The sequence below is a fragment of the Macrobrachium rosenbergii genome, chromosome 48, assembly GCF_040412425.1.
Source record: "Macrobrachium rosenbergii isolate ZJJX-2024 chromosome 48, ASM4041242v1, whole genome shotgun sequence".
Taxonomy (NCBI): domain Eukaryota; kingdom Metazoa; phylum Arthropoda; class Malacostraca; order Decapoda; family Palaemonidae; genus Macrobrachium; species Macrobrachium rosenbergii.
In genome coordinates, this window is record NC_089788.1 from 72,524,791 (window position 1) to 72,549,899 (window position 25,109).

General features: G+C 36.5%; 1 protein-coding gene across 1 annotated transcript in view; it reads left to right on the forward strand.

Annotated features, from left to right (window-relative positions):
• The window catches only part of LOC136831526 (nephrin-like), a 509,843-nt gene that overhangs the window by 383,352 nt on the left and 101,382 nt on the right, over positions 1-25,109 (forward strand). Inside the window, exons 7-11 of the mRNA XM_067092095.1 lie at positions 8,347-8,637; positions 10,589-10,708; positions 12,948-13,133; positions 13,590-13,701; positions 19,332-19,507. Of these exons, the coding sequence (XP_066948196.1) occupies positions 8,347-8,637; positions 10,589-10,708; positions 12,948-13,133; positions 13,590-13,701; positions 19,332-19,507 (885 nt within the window). The remainder of the gene's footprint in view (positions 1-8,346; positions 8,638-10,588; positions 10,709-12,947; positions 13,134-13,589; positions 13,702-19,331; positions 19,508-25,109) is intronic.

Genomic DNA, 25,109 nt, shown 5'->3' on the forward strand with positions numbered 1-25,109 from the left:
GATCCAATGTTCACTTTCCATTTCCTCTGATATTCCGACGAAGGTTTTTTTTTTTTTTTTTTTTTTTGGTGGTCCTCTCTCAAAAGAGGTTTTGACTTTCCCCCGCTAACAAGCAAAGAAATTAGGGACCCCTTTCTCTCTCTCTCTCTCTCTCTCTCTCTCTCTCTCTCTGGGAGGAGTCTCTCTCTCTCTTTCTCTCTCTTTGGGAGGAGTCACTCTCTCTCTCTCTCCCTCTTTGGGAGGAGTCTCTCTCTCTCTCTCTCTCTCTCTCTCTCTCTCTCTCTCAGAGGAGTCTCTCTCTCTCTCAGAGGAGTCTCACATTCTCTCTCTCTCTCAGAGGAGTAGCATTCTCTCTCTCTCTCTCTCTCTCTCTCTCTCTCTCTCTCTCTCTCTCTCTCTCTCTCAGCTCGTCTTTGTCAGAGTTACAGGCATAGTTCTCAGAATGTAACAAACTACACACACTTATATTTGTATATATATTTTTGAGGCCACTTAAGTTTCGGTGTTCTCTTCGCGTGTACTTTCTCAGTCCGTTGGAGAGTTGGATAACATTTTTCTGTGTATCCTGTTTCAATTTTTATTTTTGTTGATCGTACTGCACAGAGCTATTTTTCTACGGCGCTCAGACAATGCGTCATTCAGCTCACGGTGAAACCACTTTCCATTAAAGGATTCCGAGTAGAGACCACATCAGGGCTTATCCAGCCCCTGTCTAATGCGAGATCGTGTCGCCCTTATATAGGTGCCGTGGGGAAGATCCCTATTTAGACGTATTACTTTCCTCTTTCTCTTGTAATATTTTAGTACAGATCACCAAATGAAAGGTACGGGATCAGTTAGTTTATTTCTTGATTTATTATTTGTTTGTTTTTGTCCAGCAACTAGCAATTCACCGTCGTTATCATCATCGACATCTCATTTTCTTTACTGTTTATTGTATTGAATTATTTTCAAGAAATATTACTACAGAAACCTCCAATACGAGAAGGTCGATTGATGATTTTACCACAAATACATTGAAATTACCACAAATACATTGAAATTTCCAGCTGGTCTCTTACCACTGAGGTCTTGAGTGTATCCTGCATAATTGTATTTACTTGTTTTCAAGAAAGATATCTACAGAAACCTTTAATACAAGAAAGTCGATTGATGTTTTTACCACAAATACATTACAAGTTCCATCTTGAGACCTCCAGTATGAGAAGGTCGATCGATGCTTTTCCACAAATACATTGTAAGTGCCATCTTGAAACCTCCAATATGAGAAGGTCGATCGATGTTTTTACTACAGATACATTGAAAGTTCCATCTTGAAGCCTCCAGTATGAGAAGGTCGATCGATGTTTTTCCACAAATACATTGTAAGTGCCATCTTGAAACCTCCAGTATGAGAAGGTCGATCGATGTTTTTCCACAAATACATTGTAAGTGCCATCTTGAAACCTCCAATACGAGCAGGTCGATCGATGTTTCCACAAATATATTGTAAGTGCCATCTTGAGACCTCCAACATGGTAAGGTCGATCGATGTTTTTACCACCAATACATTGTAAGTGCCATCTTGAAACCTCCAGTATGAGAAGTTCGATCGATGTTTTTCCATAAACACATTACAAGTTCCATCTTGAAACCTCCAACATGGTAAGGTCGATCGATGTTTTTACCACCAATACATCTTTGAAGCCACCAGTATGAGAAGGTCGATCGATGTTTTTCCACAAATACATTGTAAGTGCCATCTTGAAACCTCCAATATGAGAAGGTCGATCGATGTTTTTACCACCAATACATTGTAAGTGCCATCTTGAAACCTCCAGTATGAGAAGTTCGATCGATGTTTTTCCATAAACACATTACAAGTTCCATCTTGAAACCTCCAACATGGTAAGGTCGATCGATGTTTTTACCACCAATACATTGTAAGTGCCTTCTTGAAGCCACCAGTATGAGAAGGCCGATCGATGTTTTTCCACAAATACATTGTAAGTGCCATCTTGAAACCTCCAATATGAGAAGGTCCATCGATGTTTTTACCACCAATACATTGTAAGTGCCATCTTGAAACCTCCAGTATGAGAAGTTCGATCGATGTTTTTCCATAAACACATTACAAGTTCCATCTTGAAACCTCCAACATGGTAAGGTCGATCGATGTTTTTACCACCAATACATTGTAAGTGCCTTCTTGAAGCCACCAGTATGAGAAGGCCGATCGATGTTTTTCCACAAATACATTGTAAGTGCCATCTTGAAAACCTCCAATATGAGAAGGTCCATCGATGTTTTTCCATTGTAAGTGCCATCTTGAAACCTCCAGTATGAGAAGTTCGATCGATGTTTTTCCATAAACACATTACAAGTTCCATCTTGAAACCTCCAACATGAGAAGGTCGATCGATGTTTTTACCACAAATACATTGTGCGTCTCAGTCTGGTTTCTTGCCACTGAAGACGATTGCTGACTCTGGTCCCCAAGTTCCTTTGGCGTTTGGCCGTGTAATGCCCCAAACAACACCAGAAGAGCAAGGACGCTAGGAAGTTTTTTTTTTTTTTTTTATCCTCAGAAAAATGGTGTCACACACATGTACGGTTAGGTTTGAATACGTTATCCTGTTTCTCAGATAGAGCTTTGTCTGTGATAAAATGATTACATGGTATTGCGATTTCAGTTAGCGTAAGAATTAGCTGTATTTTTTTTTATTTTTACTTTTCCACTTATAAAATGTGGTATTGTATTGCCGACTTAAGGTTCTATTTAACTGCCCGACATTTTTAAGTGATTTGAAAAAAAAAACACATGCATATGTATGTATGTATATATATATATATATATATATATATATATATATATATATATATATATATATATATATATATATATATATTTATATATATACACACACACATTATTTCTGATCATTAGGCCATGTACAGAATTAGTTTTCGTAACATGCTAACGCGTTCTTTTTTTTATCATCCCTTCATAATATCCTACCTTGCAGGATTTTAGTACTCAAAATTTTTCCCCTTCAAGTATTGAAGTTAGAAAAATAAGAACTGTTTTTTATCAAAGAATATGAATCCATTTTACTGGAAATAAGCGACGCGTCTGATCTATATTTCTCGTCTGGTTCTTTTTGCCAATTTTTAGTTTTCTGTTAAAGAAAACTATTGTGCCGACTTTGTCTGTCCGTCCGCACTTTATTCTGTCCGCCCTCAGATCTTAAAAACTACTGAGGCTAGAGGGCTGCAAATTGGTATGTTGATCATCCACCCTCCAGTCATCAAGCATACCAAATTGCAGCCCTCTAGCCTCAGTAGTTTTTATTTTATTCAAGTTTAAAGCCATAATTGTGCTTCTGGCAACGATATAGGATAGGCCACCACCGGCCCGTGGATAAAGTTTCATGGGCATACAGCATTATACCGAGACCACCGAAAGATAGATCTACGAGTATTTTCGGTGGCTGTGATTATACTCTGTACAGAAAACTCGACTGCGCCGAAGAAACTTGGGCGCATTTTTCACTCGTTATTGTTTGCGAAAGATCAGCAATATTAAGTTTCAGTGGCATTCCCGATTTCAGAGGCATTCTTTCAAAGGACTTTCGGGAATGCTCTTGCTTTAATTCCCAGCAGTTTTATTTCGGTGCCTTCGGCGGCATCTGCTCTTAGAAGGAAGCAATCAGATGTTTCCGCTACTGCAGTTCCCGGGGCGGGCGCGGGGGCGGGTTTTGGGGTGGGGGAGGAAGGATTGAGTTTCCTTTCGGAGTTCAAAAGAAATTGCTACTTTCAGCCGGTCGCATGATTTTGTCGCAAGAATCATCCTTCTTTACGACGAATGTAAAATGTTTGCTGCGTCGCCGGAAAGGTTTTATCTCTCTCTCTCTCTCTCTCTCTCTCTCTCTCTCTCTCTCTCTCTCTCTCTCTCTCTCTGGCTTGCATGACACGAGTCCAGGTGGAATGTGCGAATGACATCAAATCAGGCTTGAATCTCTTTAGTTTGGAGTGAGTGTTTATCTCCTCTGAAAGTCGTCGTTTTTCACTTCAATTGAATGTTTATCTCCTCTGAAAGTCGTCGTTTTTCACTTTAATTGAATGTTTAATTCCTCAGAAAGTCGTCGTTTTTCACTTTCAATGAATGTTGATCTCATCTGAAAGTCGTCGTTTTTAACTTTAAACGAATGTTTATGTCCTCTGAAAGTCGTCGTTTATCACTTTAAATGAATGTTTATCTCATCTGAACGTCTTCGTTTTTAACTTTAAATAAATGTTTATGTCCTCTGAAAGTCGTCGCTTTTCACTTTAAATGAATGTTTATCTCTGAAGGTTATCATTTTCACTTTCAGTGAGTGTTTATACCCTCTGAAAATCATTATTTTTCACTTTAAATAAATATTTATCTCCTCTGAAATTCACCATTTGAAACTTTCAGTGAATTTTCATCTCCCCTGAAAGTCATCATTTTTAAATTTCAATGAATTGTTCATTCCTCTAAAAGTCATAATTTTTCACTTTAAATGAATGTTTATCTCCTCTGAAAGTCATCATTTTTAGCTTTAGATAAATGTTTATCTGCTCTGAAAGTCATCATTTTAAAATTTAAATGAATGTTTAACTCCTCTGAAAGTCATCATTTTTAACTTTAGATAAATGTTTATCTCCTCTGAAAGTCATCATTTTAAAACTTAAATGAAGGTCATAAAATCCCTTCAGTATATTTCGAAATGTCATAAAATCCCTTCAGTATATTTCGAAATGTCATATAATCCCTTCAGTATATTTCGAAATGTCATAAAATCCCTTCAGGATATTTCGAAATCTCATAAAATCCCTTCAGGATATTTCGAAACGTCATAAAATCCCTTCAGGATATTTCGAAACGTCATAAAATCCCTTCAGGATATTTCGAAATGTCATAAAATCGCTTCAGTATATTTCGAAATGTCATAAAATCGCTTCAGTATATTTCGAAATGTCATAAAATCCCTTCAGTATATTTCGAAATGTCATAAAATCCCTTCAGTATATTTCGAAATGTCATAAAATCCCTTCAGTATATTTCGAAATGTCATAATTATAATCGCTCACTTTCCTACATATCTACAGGAAGTGTACAAATGACATCTGTTGTTTTATAAGGTGAAATCTTCCTTATTGATAAAATCTTGTTAAAATTGAATTTTTATAAGATGAAATCTTCCATATTGATAAAATCTTATTAAAATGTTAAAATATCGAAACGGCTTAAAATATCTTCTGCATATTTCTTTGGAAAGTCAAATTTTTAATCATTTTAATATTTTCGAAGTCTTGATCCCCGTATCCAAAAGGAATGTACAGACAACTTTTGTTGTTTCGTGAAATAGAATCTTCCATACTGATAAAATCCTATTAAAATTTTAAAGCTTCGAAATGGCTTAAGATCCTATCAGTACGGACGGCTGTAAAGGTATAGATGAAGTCCAATTTCCCCGCAGCAAGCATGAAAGCACTGCCGATCATCAGTAAAAACAGACATTTTTGAAGTTACGCCGACGTGTTACTTTACCTCACTGGCATTTTGCGTTGTTCATGGGCCAAAGGAACCGAGAGTGACCGCAGTTTACATGTGTCTTGTTTTGATGGCAAAGCTTATAATGCACTTGGCAATATTCGTCTGATCTTTGGAAAGGTCAAAAGTAGAAAGAGTTCAAAAATGTCAAAAGATGACAGAGCGAGATACGAGGCTTTCATTTATTTTTGTTGCGGTCCGCAGCGAAAATAGTACTTCCAATGTTTTTATTGGGGGAGAGGGATTTCCGATATATATTTTTTTTAGGGCGAGGTGGATTTCCGATATTTTTTATGGTAGGGGATTTCTGATATTTTTTTTATAAGGGAGGGGATTTCCGATATTTTTTTAGGATGAGGGGATTTCCGATATTTTTTATGGGAGGGGATTTCCGATATTTTTAGAAGGAAGGGGGATTTCCGATATTTTTTTGTAGGAGGGGATTTCCGATGCTTTTATAGAAGGGGAATTTTCGATATTTTTAAGGAGGGGATTTCCACTTTTTAAGGGGAGGGATTTCCGTTATTTTTAGGGGAGAGATTTCCTATGTTTTTATAGAGGAATTGAGATTTCCGACATTTTTAAAGGGGAAGGGGGTTTCCGATATTTTTATAAGAGAGATGATTTCCGATATTTTTGTAGGGATGGGGGATTTCCGATATTTTTGGGGGAAATTAATTTTTGATATTTTTAAGGGGAGGGAGAATTTACGATATTTATAAGGGCGGAGGTGATTTCCAGTATTTTTAGAGGGGGAGGGGGATTCCCGATACACTTAAAGGAGAGGGGGATTTGCGATATTTTTATAGGTGGAGGGAATTCCGATACTTTTTATAAGGGGGGGGGATTTCCTATATTTCTATAGGGGAAGGGATTTCCTATATTTTTATAGGGAAAGGGATTTCCATGCTAGCAGCGAACAATATTTTTGTGTTTAATGTCATTTTCAGATCGTCACTTTTTTTTTTTCAAATACAAAACATACTTCATTCATTGTGGTTCATTACTTAATGTTTATTTGAACTTACTGCATCCTAACAAGGCCAGTGAGTCGCATCTCTTTGTTGAGAGAAGAGAACTGGAGCAGAGTCAAGTCGAAGAAGTTAGACGACTACTTTGGAAGACGCCAAAGTAAATGCAGAAGGCAATACATCTGGGCTCTCAAGATACTTTGTGAGAGGAACCATTTGCTGGCATCTGTACTGGTGAAATATAATTTACGAACACGTTTTGAAATTTTATCATATTTTATCAAAATTCAGTGTGAGCTATGTCAGCGACTGCATCATTGTAGTCCCGGTCCTTAGAAGATTGTCAATGAACTTTAATTTTATTTCTTTGTTTTTTTTAAGATCATCCCATGAAAACTGAAAGGGAGTTAGCATATTCCTTACCAGTGTCTTGAAATCAACTCAGTGTGATATGTTCGTATTTCTTTCTTATATTAATTTCACTCCAAAGTGTCAACAAAGGTTTGTCCACGGACATCTTATTTTTTTTTCAGATCTGAAAGCATAAAAAAATATTAGATATCAAAGAGAAATTATCTCCATTTTAATAAGATTGTATTATAATTTCAGTGCGCCATACGTTTTAGATTATAATAGCGCATATTTGGAAACAGATAGACGTTAAATTTGACGACCACACTAATAATCATTTAGCCGATACCATTCATTGCCCAAAAGCCTCTTTTGGAAAGCTGGACCTCGAAACGAAATAAAGTGTCCAACTCTCATTTTTTTCTTTCCCTTAGCAAACCATTTGTTATTTTTTTTTTCTTTATTTTCTCCCGTGGTTAATGAGCCAGTTTTATGGTTATGTCATGAGATAAAGCAGTCATCCCGCGGCTTCCCCGTCTTAGCTCAACAGATCGATTGGGAGGAAATTGGCGTTTTCCCATCCGACGAGGGAAGCTCGCGATGAAAGAATTGTTTTCATACGATGCGGCACTTATTCGCCGCTGCGTTCAGTGGGAGCGCACTCGCCGCTTTTATGGGGGAGAGTTCTTTCGGGTCAGAATGCTTATTCATTTTTTTATCGTGACTTGTTTCGTTAAGAGGATTATTGGGGATTGTGTGTGTGTGTATAAATATATATATATATATATATATGTATATATATATATATATATATATATATATATATATATATATATATATATATATATATATATATATATATATATATATATATATATATATGTGTGTGTGTGTGTGTGTGTGTGTGTGCGTGTGTGTGTTTACACATCTGTGGGTGCTTGCACATAAATATGCATAGATTGTCGGTATTTAATACACAACAGGTTCATGAGGCGCAGAAGTAACAGTGACTGTATAATTAATGCCTCTTGATTTTCACTTCTAGTGAAGAAGTGAAGAGAAAGCCAATCAGCATTCATAGAGAATTCATAGTCATAATCCATAGAAAGTGCAGATTTTTTGTTGTTTATATAAAATTATTTTCCGTAGCTCCTTAAGCTGATAAAGTTTAAAACATTCCTCTTAGACTGTATTTTATTACTTCGAGAACTGAATATCAGGCGTTCAGCATTTGAAAATGGCGTTTCTCGCCTTATCAGCTTTAAAATAATCCCCTTTTTCCCAAAAAAAGGGGATGGGTTGAATTATAATCTTTTTTTATGCACACTATTCTATTCCTGATCGCAAATACTTCATTTCACACAAAACTCAACTTTGTATCTTGAAAAATAAAGAGATTAGAGCAGGTTGAATTTCCAAAACTTTGATGGCATATACCTCAGCAAATTCTTCTTCTTCTTCCTACAGATCCACCGGGAAATCCAGTCATAACAGGGTACGAAAACAGCGAGGACCTCCGTGCCGGAGAGCGACGAACGCTCAGCTGCAAGGTCACGGGAGGTAACCCACGCCCTTGGGTACTCTGGTACCGCGGAGGTCAGTTGGTAGATGATACCACGACGACCGACGCCACGGGCGTGATCAACACCCACGAATTGGCTGTCACGGCCGAAGAAGACGGCGCCGTTTACGAGTGCAGCGTCACGAACGACCTCATGGAACAGTCCTTGTCCGCCAATGTCACGCTCAGGGTTTTCTGTGAGTTGAGCAAATAATTTTTTTTTCAAGTTTTAGAACAAAAATTTTTTTCAAGTTTTGGAAAACAAAATTTTCTAGTTTTGGGAAAAAAAATTTAAGTTTTGGAACATTTTTTCAAGTTTTGGAAAAAGGTTGCTTTTCAAGTTTTGGAACAAATATTTTCTCAAGTTTTGGAACAATTTTTTTTTAAGTTTTGGAAAACATTTTGTTTTCAAGTTTTGGAACAAAAATTTTGTTTCAGGTTTTGGAAGTAAATCGATCAGTGAAATGTTGGCGGAGACTTCAACATTTGCAATTAATCCAGTTATAAACTTTTTTGAAAAATTGTACTTTGATTGTCAAAATATAGAAAAAATAAAACAATGTAAGTAAAAATAAATCCCTCGTGCCAGCCTTGCGAGAGCTAATAATTAGCTCAGTGGTCTGGTAAAACAATTTTAATAAAAACAATTTTAATAATAATAATAATAATAATAATAATAATAATAATAATAATAATAATAATATAATAATGAGTGTCCATTGTGGTAATGACGTATCAGTTACTTTTTTCCATAAACAAGGACAACAGAACTGTGGAAATGCTTGATTCTCTTTGTCAATGTTTATTTATGCTTTGCTGAAGTCTTTGGAAAATTCAAGTTCATTTTAGAACCAAATTGGTGATTAAAGACCTCATGCCTCAGGGGTGCATTATTTGACCAATGTATAAGTACTCTATAATACTTCTAGAATCCAAACATTGTTAGTAATTTTGGAAGTAAGGAATTTCATGTAAATTATCTCACAATAGAAAAATTATCCCTTTTTTATGTTATCTAGCATTTTGATTGAGTAAATTTTTCGAATACTTGCCATTTGATGGACACAAAACAAAGTTTTTAGTGTGTCAAATTAATGAGTAAATTACTCACAGACAATACACAAAAAATTAAGTGTCCAATAGTAGGACCTTAGGCAACATTCATATTTTATAGCTGATGTCAAGTTTCACCAGTTCATTGAAATTAGACTTGAGAAAGGACGGCATAGCATTCTTCTGAAGGCCAGTTAGAGAACGAAATGCACAGCTTTCTTAGAGTTGAGAATATTGAATATTGGAGCGATATTAAAAAATTAAAAAATACTCATAGTAGCATGAGTCTTAAAATGGAGAAACAAATCATACATGTACATGTATTTAAAGATAGATATGTACAGTTTTATCTTTGAATATATATACACATAATACATAACTGTTGATTTGTTTCTCCATTGGAGCGACAGACAAGAAGATTAGCATTATTGCACCACCGTGTATTCTTTGCCAGTATATCATCTGCTTGTGCAACCCACCTTCACTTGCTTATCAAAAATATTGCAATCCTGCATTAACAGTAATACTCAGAAGCTTGTTTGCATGTAATATTTAGTTTCTTCACCAAGGGGAAATATTTTTAAGCGGAACAGGAGAAGCCTGTTGCGAAATAGTTTTTTTTAAGTTTTCTTCATTATCCTGGAAATCAGAGTTCTTAATGCGCTAATTAAATATGTAAATATAATGATTTAAACTTATTTGAATATTATCGTACAACTGAGAGCTTCTGAATAACTTTTTTTTTTAAATTAAGTGCATCTTTTATTACAAATTTTTGTGTGTATCCATCTCTCCTCTCTCTCTCTCTCTCTCTCTCTCTCTCTCTCTCTCTCTGTATATATATATATATATATATATATATATATATATATATATATATGTGTGTGTGTGTGTATATATATATATATATATATATATATATATATATATATATATATATATATATATATATATATATATATATATATATATATATATATATATATATATATATATATATATATATATATATATGTGTGTGTATGTATGTATTTACATTTATCTACTTGCTTATTACTCTACTCTCTTTTTTTTCTTCATTCAATCCCTCACCAGATAAGCCGACCACAGTGATCATTACGGGCCCGTCAGAGGTGCAGGAAGGTTCGCCCATCAATCTTACCTGCAAGAGCAGTGAATCCAATCCGCCAGCTTCACTCACCTGGACTGTTGATGGTAAGGGACGATTTATCAAGGGGATTTGTATCTTTCACCCTGTGAAAGACGTGTTTTTTATCTCTCTCTCTCTCTCTCTCTCTCTCTCTCTCTCTCTCTCTCTCTCTCTCTCTCTCTCTTTAACTGCTAGCTTGATTTTATTATTCGAATAATAATTTTTATAATATAAATATTATGTCTTTGCTCACATTTTTTCTCTCTGCAGTTCTCACTCCTAAACGAGTCTTTATTGTCTCCTAATTAATTTTATAATATAAATAGCAATCCTCCTTACGTTTCTATCCCAGGATTTCGCATCAATAAACGAGTCATTATTGTCTCCTAATTAATTTTGTAATATAAATAGCAATTCCGTCCTCAAATTTTTCCCCAGTTATTCGATGTTCTAAACAAGTATTTATTGTTTCCTAATAAATTTTATACTATAAATAGCAATCCTCCTTACATTTCTACCCCAGGATTTCGCATTTCTAAAAGAGTCTTTATTAATTTTATAATATAAATAGCAATTCTGTCCTCATATTTTTCCCCCTGAAATTCGCATTTCTAAAAGAGTCTTTATTGTCTCTTAATTAATTTCACAATATAAATAGCAATTCTTTCCTCATATATTTACCCCAGGAATTCGAATTTCTAAACTAGTCTTTATTGTCTTCTAATTGATTTTATAATATACAAATAGCAATTCTATCCTCATATTTTTACCCCAGGATTTCGCATTTCTAAAAGAGTCTTTATTGTCTCTTAATTAATTTCATAATATAAATAGCAATTCTTTCCTTATATATTTACCCCAGGATTTCGAATTTCTAAACGAGTCTTTATTATCTCCTAATTAATTTTATAATATAAACAGCAATTCCGTCCTCATATTTTTCCCCCTGCAATCCGCACTTCTGAAAAGAGTCTTTATTGTCTCCATAGAAGTTCTCTGTTTCATTTCCTTGCGAGTCGTAAGAATACATAGTGCGACCCAGCGCCGCCGTTTCAAAAATGATATAAAAACCCTAATTTGAGTTTGATCACAAGACGTCGCCATCTGAAGCACCAATAGGAACCGCTGTAACTTCCGCCTCACCTACTCTTGGGAGAACTTCGGAGGTCAGAAATGTAGGGGGAACGGCATGTAGTGGAATAAACGTAGAGGCGGAGGGGAGGGAATGGTGGGAAGGGAGGCGGGCAAATAAGGAGGTGGGTTATGGGTGGGTAAGTGGACACGGAAGGGGGTTTATTTGCGTGAGAATGTGTCGCGTGAGATTAAAATGACGCTTGGCATACAGCGTGTGGTTTACGTCGTTCCATTGTTCCATTGGCAGGTGGTTTTATGTCCTCTCCTGTACTTCCTGGTCGTTTTGACCTTTTTACCCTGACTCCTTTTTTATCTTTATTCCTCTGCTTCCAACACTTTTCTTTTGTGTGGGGTGACGGGTGGGGGATTGGTAGGGTGGGGACAACCTCCTGACATTTTCCCCTCTCGGCCGTTTTATGTTTTGGTGATCTTATTTGATGTGGTGATGTCTCTCCGGAATTATGGGTTATGGATGTAAAGAAAGTTGATGGCGGGCCAAATGGGCCGTAAAGCGTCATTATTGACGTAACTACTCAGGATGTGAATGCATAAATATCTGCCAACATCTCTCTCTCTCTCTCTCTCTCTCTCTCTCTCTCTCTCTCTCTCTCTGTAGACATACGCGCGCCTGAGGCGTATCCGTCGAATTCTTTAATGTCAACAGGTTTGATTCGTTTTTTTAATTGATGGTTTTATTAATTTGACGCTGATTCTGTCTTTCCAAAGTTTGTCTTTGCATCAGTTTTGCAGGCATTTCCTTTTATCAGAGAGCTTTTTGTGGATTTGATTTTAATTTGATTTTATGGAATTTAGGCTTTCAAGCCAAGCGCTGACAACACTTTGTCAATTCAGTGCTTCAGATAGTGAAAATAGGGAGCTATCATGGTTGGACAGAAAGGTTAAGAGACCCAAAAAGTAAAGGCGGTTAAGTATAAGGTTTTGAAGGTGGAACTAGGAGAAAATCCCACAGTTGCACTAAGAAGTAAGAGTTAGAGGGGTTGGACTGCAAGATCGAGGAAAGAAAATAGGAATCGAACAAAGTAAACATCTAAAAAGTAGCGACACAGCAAACACCCTTTAGTAAAGCCCACAGTGCACCACGTGAGGTCCACTGACGGCACTTCCCCCCTGCGAGGAATTCGTTTTAATGACCTCTGTCATCCTCGACAGGAGAGGTCATGGAGACCAGCAAATCCGTCGCGGAAAAGGCAGACACCGGCGGGTGGATGACCTCGTCTGTCCTGAACGAGTACGTAGTGACCTCCCGGAATGCGACGGAGATTCACGTGGAATGCAGGGCCATCAACCCAACCATAGATGAGGTCGTGAAGACGAAGAAAGTCATCATCATAACTCGTAAGTCATTAAATGTTATTGGAGTTCTTTTGATGTTATGAAATGTTTGTAGAAACTGCTTGATTTTTACGTACCAAGATTTATTCAATATTTTTTTTTTTTGTATATTTTGAGTATATCAGGCATGGTCTTGTATTTTGTCATTATTTTGAGTATATATTTCTAACGTTTCTTTTGTCTCTATCTATTTACCTTCTGAAGCTTTCCAGTTGTTTGAAGCAAGGAATCCTTATCTTGAATGTTGTGATTCAGAATTTGTTTCTAAAAAAACCGATGTGTTCTTTTATAACATTATCTAAAATACTCAAATTCCTTTCGTCAGATTTAACTTACCATAGATACACAAAACGTCTTTATTATATTATTCTACGCTTCACAGTACAAAGAATTTCCTCGTAATGTAAATTGATTTCTAAGCCCTTTTCAGCTGGTAATGATTTCTGATCTATATTTCAGGGCCGGCGGGTCGGCCTATATTCGAGAATGACCTGCGGAGCGAAATCGTGTCGGGGACAACCCTTGACCTGACCTGCCTCAGCATTGGTGGCCACCCACCGCCGAAAATCAGGTGAGAGTTTTGAAGGCACTGAAGAACGTCCGTTGACTTTTGGGCACGGCCAATATCAGGGTAGAAAGTAGCATATCATATCGTGTCATCTCAGAGTTTGCGTCACTTGCAATTTATTCTGTCCGCACTTTATTCTGTCCTCACTTTTTCTGCCCGCCCTCAGATCTTAAAAGCAGCTGAGGCTAGAGGGCTGCAAATTGGTATGTTGATCATCCAACCTCCAATCATCAAACGTACCGAATTGCACGCCTCGCCTCTAACCTCAGTAGTTTTTTTTTTTTATTGACAACAATTATTGGCAAGGCCACCACCGGGCCATGGTTAAAGTTTTATGGGCCGCGGTTCATACAGCATTATACTGAGACCACCGAAAGATAGATCTATTTTCGGTGGCTTTGATTATACTCTGTAGCGACTGTACAGAAAACTCGATTGCGCCGAAGAAACTTCGGCGCATTTTTTACTTGTTTAATATCGTTCCCATGTTGGAAAAATACATGCATTAATCTGTCATTATTTATATTACATATTTACTTAAAAAGTAGATTCCCTTTGACCCCATAGCAAACGAAAATTCCTTCTTAGACGATGTTAGCTTCTCACCTGCACAGGTGGAAATATTTCGTCCGTATATATTACGACCACTCAAACTAAGCCGTTTGTTAGACTCCATAAGCTTTAACCTAACCGATTAAAAATCTTCATGAACTGCCCCGTGTGTGTGGTATATATATTATTAATTATCTTCCTAAACAGCTCGTTATGAGTTCCATCAAAAGTGCTCAATTGATATCTGATTCTGATAAAAAAAAAAAAATAATGATATTATATCCGACCATTTCCCAACGGATACCTGTTCATGAACGCTAATATAGAAATGATTAAGTCGCATACTCTGACGAAAACTATAATTATCTGGATTTGATTCGTAATTGAATTCAATTTTGTTCGGGGGGTTTTTATCCCCTGCTGCTGCTCCTCCTCGGCTCCAAAGGTCGATGAGACGGAGCGTAATGACAGGAGCAGGAAGTTAACTATAATGTTCTGGATTCGTGCGTAATTGAATTAAATTCCCTCCTTCATTTTCTTTAATCTGCTGCGCCGCTCCACTCTACAGGTGGATGAAATTTGCCGTAACGACAATGGAGGAAAGGCGTGCTGAAGTTATTAAAATTGTCTAATAAAGAATGGGATGTCTTTTGAACTTGGGAAAAAGAAATGGGAAAAAATTTATGCTGAAGGTATTATAACTGTCTAATGAAGAATCAGGTGTGTTTTTAAGTGAGGAAAAAGAAATAAAAAAATGTATGCTGAAATTATGTGTTTTTAAAATTGTCTAAGGTATTATAACTGTCTAATAAAGAATCAGAGAATGAGAAAAAATGAAATTATTCAAATTGTCTAATACAGAATGAGATGTCTTTTGAAGTGAGGAAAAAGAAATGGGGGAAAAATATATGCTGAAGGTATTAGGACTGTCTAATAAAGAATCAGATGTCTTTTGATGTGAGGAAAAAGAAATGGGGGAAAAATGTATGCTGAAGGTATTATAACTGTCTAATAAAGAATCAGGGGAAAAATGTATGCTGAAGGTATTAGGACTGTCTAATAAAGAATCAGATATCTTTTGAAGTGAGGAAAAAGAAATGGGGGAAAAATGTATGCTAAAAATATTTAAATTGTCTAATAAAGAATCAAATGTGTTTTTAATTGAGGAAAAAGAAATGGGGAAAAATGTATGCTAAAATGATTTAAATTGTCTAATAAAGAAAGAGATGTGGGGAAAAAGAAATGGGAAAAAATATATGCTAAAATGATTAAAATTCTCTAATAAATAATCATATGTCTTTTGAAGTGAGGAAAAATAAATGGGAAAAAATGTATGCTAAAATAATTTGAATTATTTGATAAAGAATCACATACTTTTTGAAAGGAGGAAAAATAATTAGAATTATACACTAAAGAATGCAATCCTTTTAAAGTGAGAAAGTATGCTAAAATAATTAAAATTGTTTGATATAGAGTCAGATGTCTTTTGAAGTGAAAAAAAAATAGGGCAAAAAAATCTGCTCAGATAATTGGAATCATTCAGTGAAGAATCAAATGTCTTTGCAAGGAAAAAGAAATATCTTTTTTAAATGAGGAAAAAGAAATAGGCAAAAATGTGTGCTAAAATAATTAGAATTTTTTAATAAAGAGTCAAATGTCTTTTGAAGTGAGGAAAAAAAAAATAGGGCAAAAAAATGTATGCCGAAATAATTAAAATTATTTAATGAAGAATCAAATGTCTGTTAAAGTGAGGAATAAGAAATATGTCAAAAAGTATGCTAAAACAAATAAAATTATTTAATAAAGAATTAAATGTCTTTTGAAATGAGGACAAAGAAACAAGGCAAAAAAAAATATACTAAAAAGATTCAAATCACTTAATAAAGAATCAGACACTTTTTTTTACAAGCGAGAAAAAGAAATCGGGCGAAAATTGAATAAGGGCCCCGCGAAAGTGAGTGCCATCGCGATGCATATCATTATTTTCGGAGGAAAAGAAGAAGCTTTGCATATTTTAAGAAGGACTTGTAAGAACGCGAAATGCAGATCTCTTTGCTCGAATATAGCAGCGTCCGGAGATCTCTCCTCTTCCTCCTCCTGCTCCTCCTCCTCCTCCTCCTCCTCCTCCTCCTCCTCCTCCTCCTCTCCTCCTCCTCCTCCTCCTCCTCCTCCTCCTCCTCCTCCTCCTCCTCCTCCTCCTCCTCCTCCTCCTCTTCCTCCTCCTCCTTCGTCTCGTGATGGTATAGTATGTTAATTCTGCCTTGGAACGCGATTTCCAGGATGAAAGCTTCTTGCTTCCTTTGTTAAGTTTATTTTTTTTTAATCTGTCCGATATTATTTCGTCTGGGTCTTAATTTTGTTTTTGGACTTCAGAGAAACTTAATGTTATATATAAAAATTTCTAATTCTGTTTTTCGAAAGCACTGGGAAATACAGAGAGCGTAATTTATTTCATTGTTTCACTTTTTTACTCAAGAGTCTAATTCTTTATTTTCTTTCATTAGTCTTCCTGTTTTGTACGAGTATAATATGCAGAAACCAGGTGACCTTAATAACTTATGAAAATAAAATACTCTTTTAAGTTACTTGAAATTTCGTACACCATAAATTTCTTCAGGCAGAATTTTTAAAAATTTAAATCTTAATCATTTCGTACACCATAAATTTCTTAAGGCAGAATTTTTTAAATTTAAATCTTAATAATTTCATAGACCATAAATGTCTTCAGACAGAATTTTTTAAAATTTAAATCTTAATAATTTCATAACCATATATTTCTTCAGGCAGAATTTTTGAAAAATTAAATCTTAATAATTTCAAGACCATAAATTTCTGTAGACAGAATTTTTTAAAATTTAAATTTTAATAATTTCATAGACCATAAATTTCTGTAGGCAGAATTTTTTAAAATTTAAATCTTAATAATTTCATAGACCATAAATTTCATCAGGCAGAATTTTTAAAAATTTAAATCTTAATAATTTAATACACCATAAATTTGTTCAGGCAGAATTTTATAAAATTTAAATCTTAATAATTTCGTCACCATAAATTTGTTCAGGCAGAATTTTAAAAATTTAAATCTTAATAATTTCATACACCATAAATTTCTTCAGGCAGAATTTTTTTTTTAATTTAAATCTTATTTCATACACCATAAATTTCTTCGGGCAGAATTTTTAAGAATTTTGAAATCTTAAATGGCAGTCACATGCATTGTTGGGCATATTTAGAAATTAACGTTTAGCAAAGGCATAATCGTAAATATGGCTCATTTAGTCAAAACTTGAAAAAAAAAAAACTTCGAAAACCTTGTTTCCATGGCTGCTTTAATCCTTATAGTGAATTCTCTTCGAAAAGATTGTATGACATTAGATTCTTTTTTCTTTGAAAAGCTAAAATGTTTAAAAGCTGGGTCTTGGTTTTTTAAAATCCAGAGCAACGTTATTGTCATCAGGAGTGCTGTCTGGTGAGGTTATACCCTCTTAATGTTTTGATAAAGTACTTATCTTGGACACTGTTTTTGTGTATGTTACAGGGAATGTGTGAAATCCCTGGGGAGTATATGAAATGACCTATTTGCTTAGGAACATTTGACCCCCCAGGGGCTAGTACTAAACACGGCGAAACAGTGATTCATCGACACTGTTTCGCCGTGTTTATTCCTAGCCCCTGGGGGGTCAAATGTATTTCGCTGTTTAGTACTGGCCCCTGTGGGATAAAATGTCCCTAAGTGCGTTTGATCCCCCAGAGGCTAGTACTAAACATGGCGAAACAGTGTAGATGAATCACTGTTTAGCCGTGTTTAGTACTAGCCCTCGGGGATCAAATGTTCCTAGGCGAATTGGTTATGTCACATATTCCCTATAACATAATATAAGTTGTCAGTGTAAAGTAAATTAATGTGGAAATATTCGTAACACAAAATCCTCAAAGATTTTTGAAACGCGTAATTAAATGTAATGAAAAAGAACATTGTATGGAGCATTTAGGCGTTATTTGCTGTAATCCATGGTTAGGAAATAAATTTTTAAAAGGTTACTTATTTAAGAGTGGACATTGTAACGTTAGAAAGAGTTCGGGGAAGGCAAAGTGTGCGAGAGTTTGCTAAAGAAGAAGAATTAACACTGTCCCGAGGTTACAAAAGGAGGCCTGTCAGATGCCTCTCTCTCTCTCTCTCTCTCTCTCTCTCTCTCTCTCTCTCTCTCTCTCTCTCTCTCTCTCTCTCTCTCTCTCTCAAAAGAAACTGTTGCCCATAACTGGAAACACTGTAAATTGTTGGCCTGGTTTTCTAATATTTTACCCAAGTAAATGAGATGTCAGCGGTTGTAGGCTAAAATTAATTTTTTGTCTAGAACGTTCACCATCAATTATTATCTCTGCTTAATTCCAACGGAAGACCTATTCATCTTTGCTGATGAGCTAGGCCAGTTTAGGAAGCATCGTTGTGTTGAATTGCACGAATAGCTGATTCCTTTATACTGCTGATCAGGGTCATTGCATGCAATGTTTGTTTTGCTTTTCACGGTTAAAGTGGCCAAAAAAGTGATGGATTTTACATTGCAAGATGTTAATTTGTCTTTGTTTTGTTTATATACATAAAGATATATTTATAAATAAAGATAAAATCCACGAAGGAAAGAGCAACAATGGAGTGCTGCGAGGCCTTTCGACTGTCGTCCTTTACTTAGCTGGGTCTGCTGAGTAAAGGACGACAGTCGAAAGGCCTCGCAACACTCCATTGTTCCTCTTTCCTTCGTGGAATTTTGTCTTTATTTATATTTTCATCACGTTCCATATTCTCGTGATTCAGGTATACAGATTCAGGTATATATATATATATATATATATATATATATATATATATATATATATATATATATATATATTTATATATATATATATATACACACACATTCGGAAACGCGCATTGACAGCCACATTGAAAATAGGAAATAATTAAAACCAAATTATATTCCCAATTTGTGATAGCTCATATGCAAGAACTCTTTACCCATAAGAATACAATAGATGAGATTTAGAATATTAGATACCCATTGCAAATTCATTCATCTCCTCAGGATATACAAGGAAGACGAGGAAATCGTAACGGAGTTACTACACGAGGGTAACGTGACCTTAGCCAGGGCCGAGATCGAGGTCACGCCAGTGGACAACGGGGCAAAGGTCACGTGTGAGGTGACCAATCCAGCCACGGAAACTCCTCTCACGACTTCGTCCAGGCTGAAAGTACTCTGTAAGTCAGCAGTTTTTTTTTTTTCAAGTTTGTTTCATATATTACTTTAAAGTATTTTTATTGACTTTTTATATAATTTTTGGTTTTATGTCGTGTGTTCATATGAAAGGACTTTAATAGTCAGAGTTTGCTTATACAACTGACAACATTTTTCCCAAATTATAATTACTGAGTACACAGCACGATTTGTTCCTTCAGTCCCATCTGAATTATGTTGTCACTCATTCACACGTAAACAGATGTTGTAATTTGGTAGACCTGAATGAATTACTTACTCAGTAACTTGACGAAGTAATATCTTCGTATATGTATTGCATTGCTCTAGTAGTTTGTTTAATAAGTTAAAAGGGGGTATTTTTTTAATATGAATAGTGAAATTTCCAGGTTGAACGGGGAAATTTGGGACTTCAATGGAAAAATTCCAGACTTAAGTATGGAAATTTCAAACTTCAGTGGAGAAATACCAGGCTTAAGGAAGGAAATTTCAGACTTCAGTGGAGGAATTCCAGACTTAAGTAGGGAAATTTCGTACTTCAGTAGAAAAATTCCAGACTCAAGTAGGGAAATTTCCGACTTCAGTGGAAAAATTCCAGCCTTAAGCAGGGAAATTTCCGATTTAAGTGGAAAAATTCCAGACTTAAGTAGGGAAATTTCTGACGTCAGTGGAGAAATTCCAGACTTAAGTAGGGAAATTTCCGAATTCAGTGGAGAAATTCCAGACTTAAGTAGGGAAATTTCTGACGTCAGTGGAGAAATTCCAGACTTAAGTAGGGAAATTTCCGAATTCAGTGGAGAAATTCCAGACTTAAGTAGGGAAATTTCCGACTTAGAGGAGAAATTCCAGACTAAAGTAGGGAAATTTCCGACGTCAGTAGAAAAATTCCAGACTTAAATAGGGAATTTCCAACTTCAGTGGAAAATTTCCAGACTGAAATTTAAGCTGAAAATTTCAGACTTTTATATGATCCAGAAGCCTCTGTAGTTAAAGGAAGATGCCACTGGACGCCTGACATTACTCAACAGAGGAAGAAGCATTAAGGATAACAGAACATAGTCCCTCCTTATGGATTATGGATCTCAACGAATTATTAGGTGTATACTGGGGAAGGAGAATGTTTGCTTATAAACACACTCACTTATGAAGTATGTTTCCATAATACAAACAGGTTATGGTGTCCTCATTTTATATTCACACTACTTCCCCGTCACTGCCAGAATATGGGACGCTTTATTTGACACCTGTAACCTTTCCTTTGAGGGACGGGTTTAGAGGTCCTTTGGGGGCTAGTCCCCACCTTTCTTCCCTTCCTTTTCTCTTATTTAAATAAAGTCATTTAGATAAAGTCATTGGGCGACCCTTCCCTTTGGCCATTGCATTGTATGAAATATATATGTTCATGGGAAGTTTGGGAATTTGCACTGTTTTTCAAGGAAGTTTTGGGAATTTGCACTTTGTTTTTTCCAGGAAGTTTGGGAATTTGCACTGTTTTTCCAAGGAAGTTTGGAAATTTGCACTCTGTTTTTCAAGGAAGTTTGGGAATTTGCACTCTGTTTTTCCAGGAAGTTTGGGAATGTGCACTCTGTTTTTCAAGGAAGTTTGGGAACTTGCACCCTTGTTTTTCAAGGAAGTTTGGGAATGTGCACTCTGTTTTTCAAGGAAGTTTGTGATTTTTGTACTCTGTTTTTCGAAGGAAGTTTGGGAATTTGCACTTTTTCAAGGAAGTTAGGGGATTTGCACTCTCTTTTTCAAGGAAGTTTGGGAATTTTCACTCTGTTTTTTAAGGAAGTTTGGGATTGTGCACTCTGTTTTTCAAGGAAGTTTGGGAATTTGCACTCCGTTTTTCAAGGAAGTTAGGGAATTTGCAATTTTGTTTTTCAAGGAAGTTTGGGAATGTGCACTCTGTTTTTCAAGGAAGTTTGGGAACTTGCACTCTTGTTTTTCAAGGAAGTTAGGGAATGTGCACTCTGTTTTTCAGGGAAGTTTGGGAACTTGCACTCTTGTTTTTCAAGGAAGTTAGGGAATGTGCACTGTTTTTTCAAGGAATTTGGGAACTTGCCCTCTGTTTTTCAAGGAAGTTTGGGAATGTGCACTCTGTTTTCTCAAGGCCCATTTCTCCTTCCATGTGGTCTTAAATTAATGATAGTCTCTGATGTTGTTCCAGGCCAATACATTCTTCCTTTATTATTTCCAGTAACGCTTTTCCAGACCTACTCTTCCATCCCACTTTGCTACTTCTCTTTGTCAGTGACTCCCGTCCCTACCATTTTTTCATTCATACTTTCTGGTGGTAATTCAGCCCTCAGTATTTTTTCTTCGTCCTCTTGATATTTCCCGTCGTTCTGATTCGGTCTCAATTTACTCATCCTCCGTCAGCTCTGATTTTGAGAGCGTATCGAATTTCGGGTTCCTTAACTTCGTAAGAGTCGGTACCTCTGTTGATTTTTCCTCTATTTTCATCCGGTTTCCTTTTACTAGTTTTCTGTAAAAGAAAACTCTTGTGACGGCTTTGTCTGTCTGTCCGCACTTTATTCTGTCCGCACATTTTTCTGTCCAAACTTTTTCTGTTCGCCCTCAGATTTTAAAAACTACTGAGGCGAGAGGGCTGCAAATTGGTACTGATCATCCACCCTCCAGTCATCAAACGTACCAAATTGCAACCCTCTAGCCTCAGTAGCTTTTATTTTATTTAAGGTTAAAATTAGCCATAATCGTGCTTCTGGCAACGGTATAGGATAGGCCACCACTGGGTCGTGGTTAAAGTTCCATGGGCCGTGGCTCATATAGCATTATACCGAGACCACCGAAAGATGGATCTATTTTCTGTGGCCTTGATTATACGCTGTAGCGGCTGTACAGAAAACTCGATTGCGCCGAAGAAACCTGCGCATTTTTTACTTGTTTTTCTTCACAGCTGAGTTTTTAAGTATTTCGGCTCAAGATATCACATAGCCTAGCTAAATCGATTTGTAATGAATTGTTTTTTGTATTGATGACTTTAAGTTGTTCCTATATCATTTGTTCCTAATCAGCTCTGTTTCGAGGGCTATTCTCGTATTTTTCGGTAGTTCCTCCTTTGTTCCGCTTCTCAGCAGAATCGAAATTTCCGCATTTGATTTAATAAGCAACTCATTCTCTTCCCTATTTTCCGGATCCTCTTTCTCGAGTATAATGGAGCCTCGCTTTCTTACTACTCAGAGAACAATTTGGGAAGTGTTCCGTTGGCCAGAAGGAGAACATTCTGGGTTCCAAGAAGGATTTGTAACACCCGCTAGTCCGCCACTCTTCCTTTTCGATCTGTGGAAATATCCGCAATTCTTTTATTAGTCGGTTTGCTTGGTCTTTCTTCCTGATGCTGCATGCTTCGTTATACTTTGGAATTCTTTCCTTCTGTTTTCCCTTCTTGGTAAGTGAATTTCCACTCCTTTCCTTCCCCAAATTATTCTTCTCTTCTTCTGGTCCTGAGTTAGATAATTGCACCAGGTTTCCTGATGTGTATACTTCCTTATACTCTGCATTTTTTCCTTCTATTTTCCCTTCTGTTTCCCCCGATTACTATGTGGATTTTCACTCCTTTCTCTTCCCCAAATTATTCTTCTCTTCTTCTAGCCCCGAGTCAGATAATTGCACCAGGTTTCCTGCTCCGCCATCCCTCCATTACGAAATAAGGAAAGCACATGCTCTGTGTTATTCCCCTAACTACTAGATACATTCGGCTCGCCACTCCTCAGACTTCATAAATATGTTTTAAGAGAGTTTTTTTTGAATCGTCAAGAACAGTAAACACTCGAGCGCTCACTCGTTCCTCCCTTCCGTTAATCCGATCAAGGCATTGGGAAATACGAAGGGTCTAAGCACCTTGTGTTTCATTTCCCCCATCCCGCTAATATTGTTCGCGCTTACTGCGTGTATGTACGTATTCGGCGGAAACACAAATGCTCTTTTCAATAAGGAAACGACGCGGCATTAACATACAGCGCTGTTCAAGTCCAGACTTTCGTTTCGTCTTAATTCACGTAATGTAAGAAAGGATTCAGGTGGAATTCAGGTACGTTTTGGGATGGGCTTTTGTTTCGCTCGAGAGCTTTTTACCTTTTGTTTACCTGTTTGGTATTTTTAGTTTTTAGATAAAAAAATAACAGATTTCCCGAGACGCCCATTGTGCTTGTAAGCGGCCAAGCAAAAATTAACGTTCGAAAGTGAAGTCTAGACTTTTGATTCGCGGCAAAAATGAAATACTCCCTCGCGAATGGAGTCTAAACTTTATGAATCGGAGCGTAAGAAATGAATTGAAGTTTGTGACGCGAGTTATTCCGGTCCTTCCATAATGTTGAACGTTAATTTCCAATAATGGAAGCTCGTAAATTAGATAATATCCAGCCACACGGCGTAAAGGGAGTTTTTTGGTCCCCTTTTTTTTAATAATTTTTTTTTTTTAAAGAGCATCTCCATTATCTATTTGGTATGAATTAAGGATTTATAATTAGGTATTCCGGTGCGCCGAAGGCAAATCAGGCCCCCGTTCGTTTCCCGTCGGAGGGAAGGAGAAAACGCCGGATTATTTCCGAAAATTCGTGAGTGATTTAGTCTAATTCAATTCCCCGCCGGTATTAGTAAATGCGGACGTATTCCCTGATATCAGAAGAGGAAGAAAATCTTCCTATGCCATTTTGTTCATCTCGGTAGAGGGGGAGGGGGAGGGGAAGACCTCCTTTGCGTTCAAGTCGTCCCCATTTCTATGTAAAATAGACTCGAGAGAGAGAGAGAGAGAGAGAGAGAGAGAGAGAGAGAGAGAGAGAGAGAGAGAGAGAGAACAGGAGAGATCTACCGAACTTATAACTTGTGGGGGGGAGGGTGATTTTTTTATATATATACCAATTGCTCTCGTCTGTCCAAACTTTTGGCTTATTTATCACCATAATCAAATTCTCAATGCTCTCCTTCCCATCTGCATATTCAACGATCAATTCCAACTTCTGTAATGACTCACCACTCACACAAATGGCTCAGTTGAGTAAAGGACTTGAGATAATTGAATGAGAGAGAGAGAGAGAGAGAGAGAGAGAGAGAGAGAGAGAGAGAGAGAGAGAGAGAGAGAGAGAGATTGGAAAGTGAAAATTGCGTCAGGATAATTTTCAAACCTCTTTCCTGTAAATGGCACGTATTAAAGTTATTGTATATTAATTTGTCGGCCTCATTACCTGTTGCTGTTCTCCGTTGTGGGGGCTGTTGTGCAGGAGGGTATTTGGGAAGGAAAAAATAACTCTTTTTATTTCTCATGAGGTTATTTTTGTCAAGACGTTTCACAGACCTAGAGTTCTTTGAAAACACAGAGATGGCCAAAACGCAGTCATTCCACTTGGTCTGATGTTTCGAATATAGATGGAAAAAATGAGTTAGGTTGTAATTTGTCATCTCTTCAAGACTGTAGCGTCATCTTACTCTGCACAGAAGGTAATGAATGAGTTAGGTTTTAACTTGTCACCATTCCATAACTGCAGCGTCATCTTAATATGTACGTAATACTTCGTATACTATACCCATAGAATACTGTATGGCGTACGGTCTTTAAATCTTCAATTTGCAGTCTCCAGATTCGGAAAT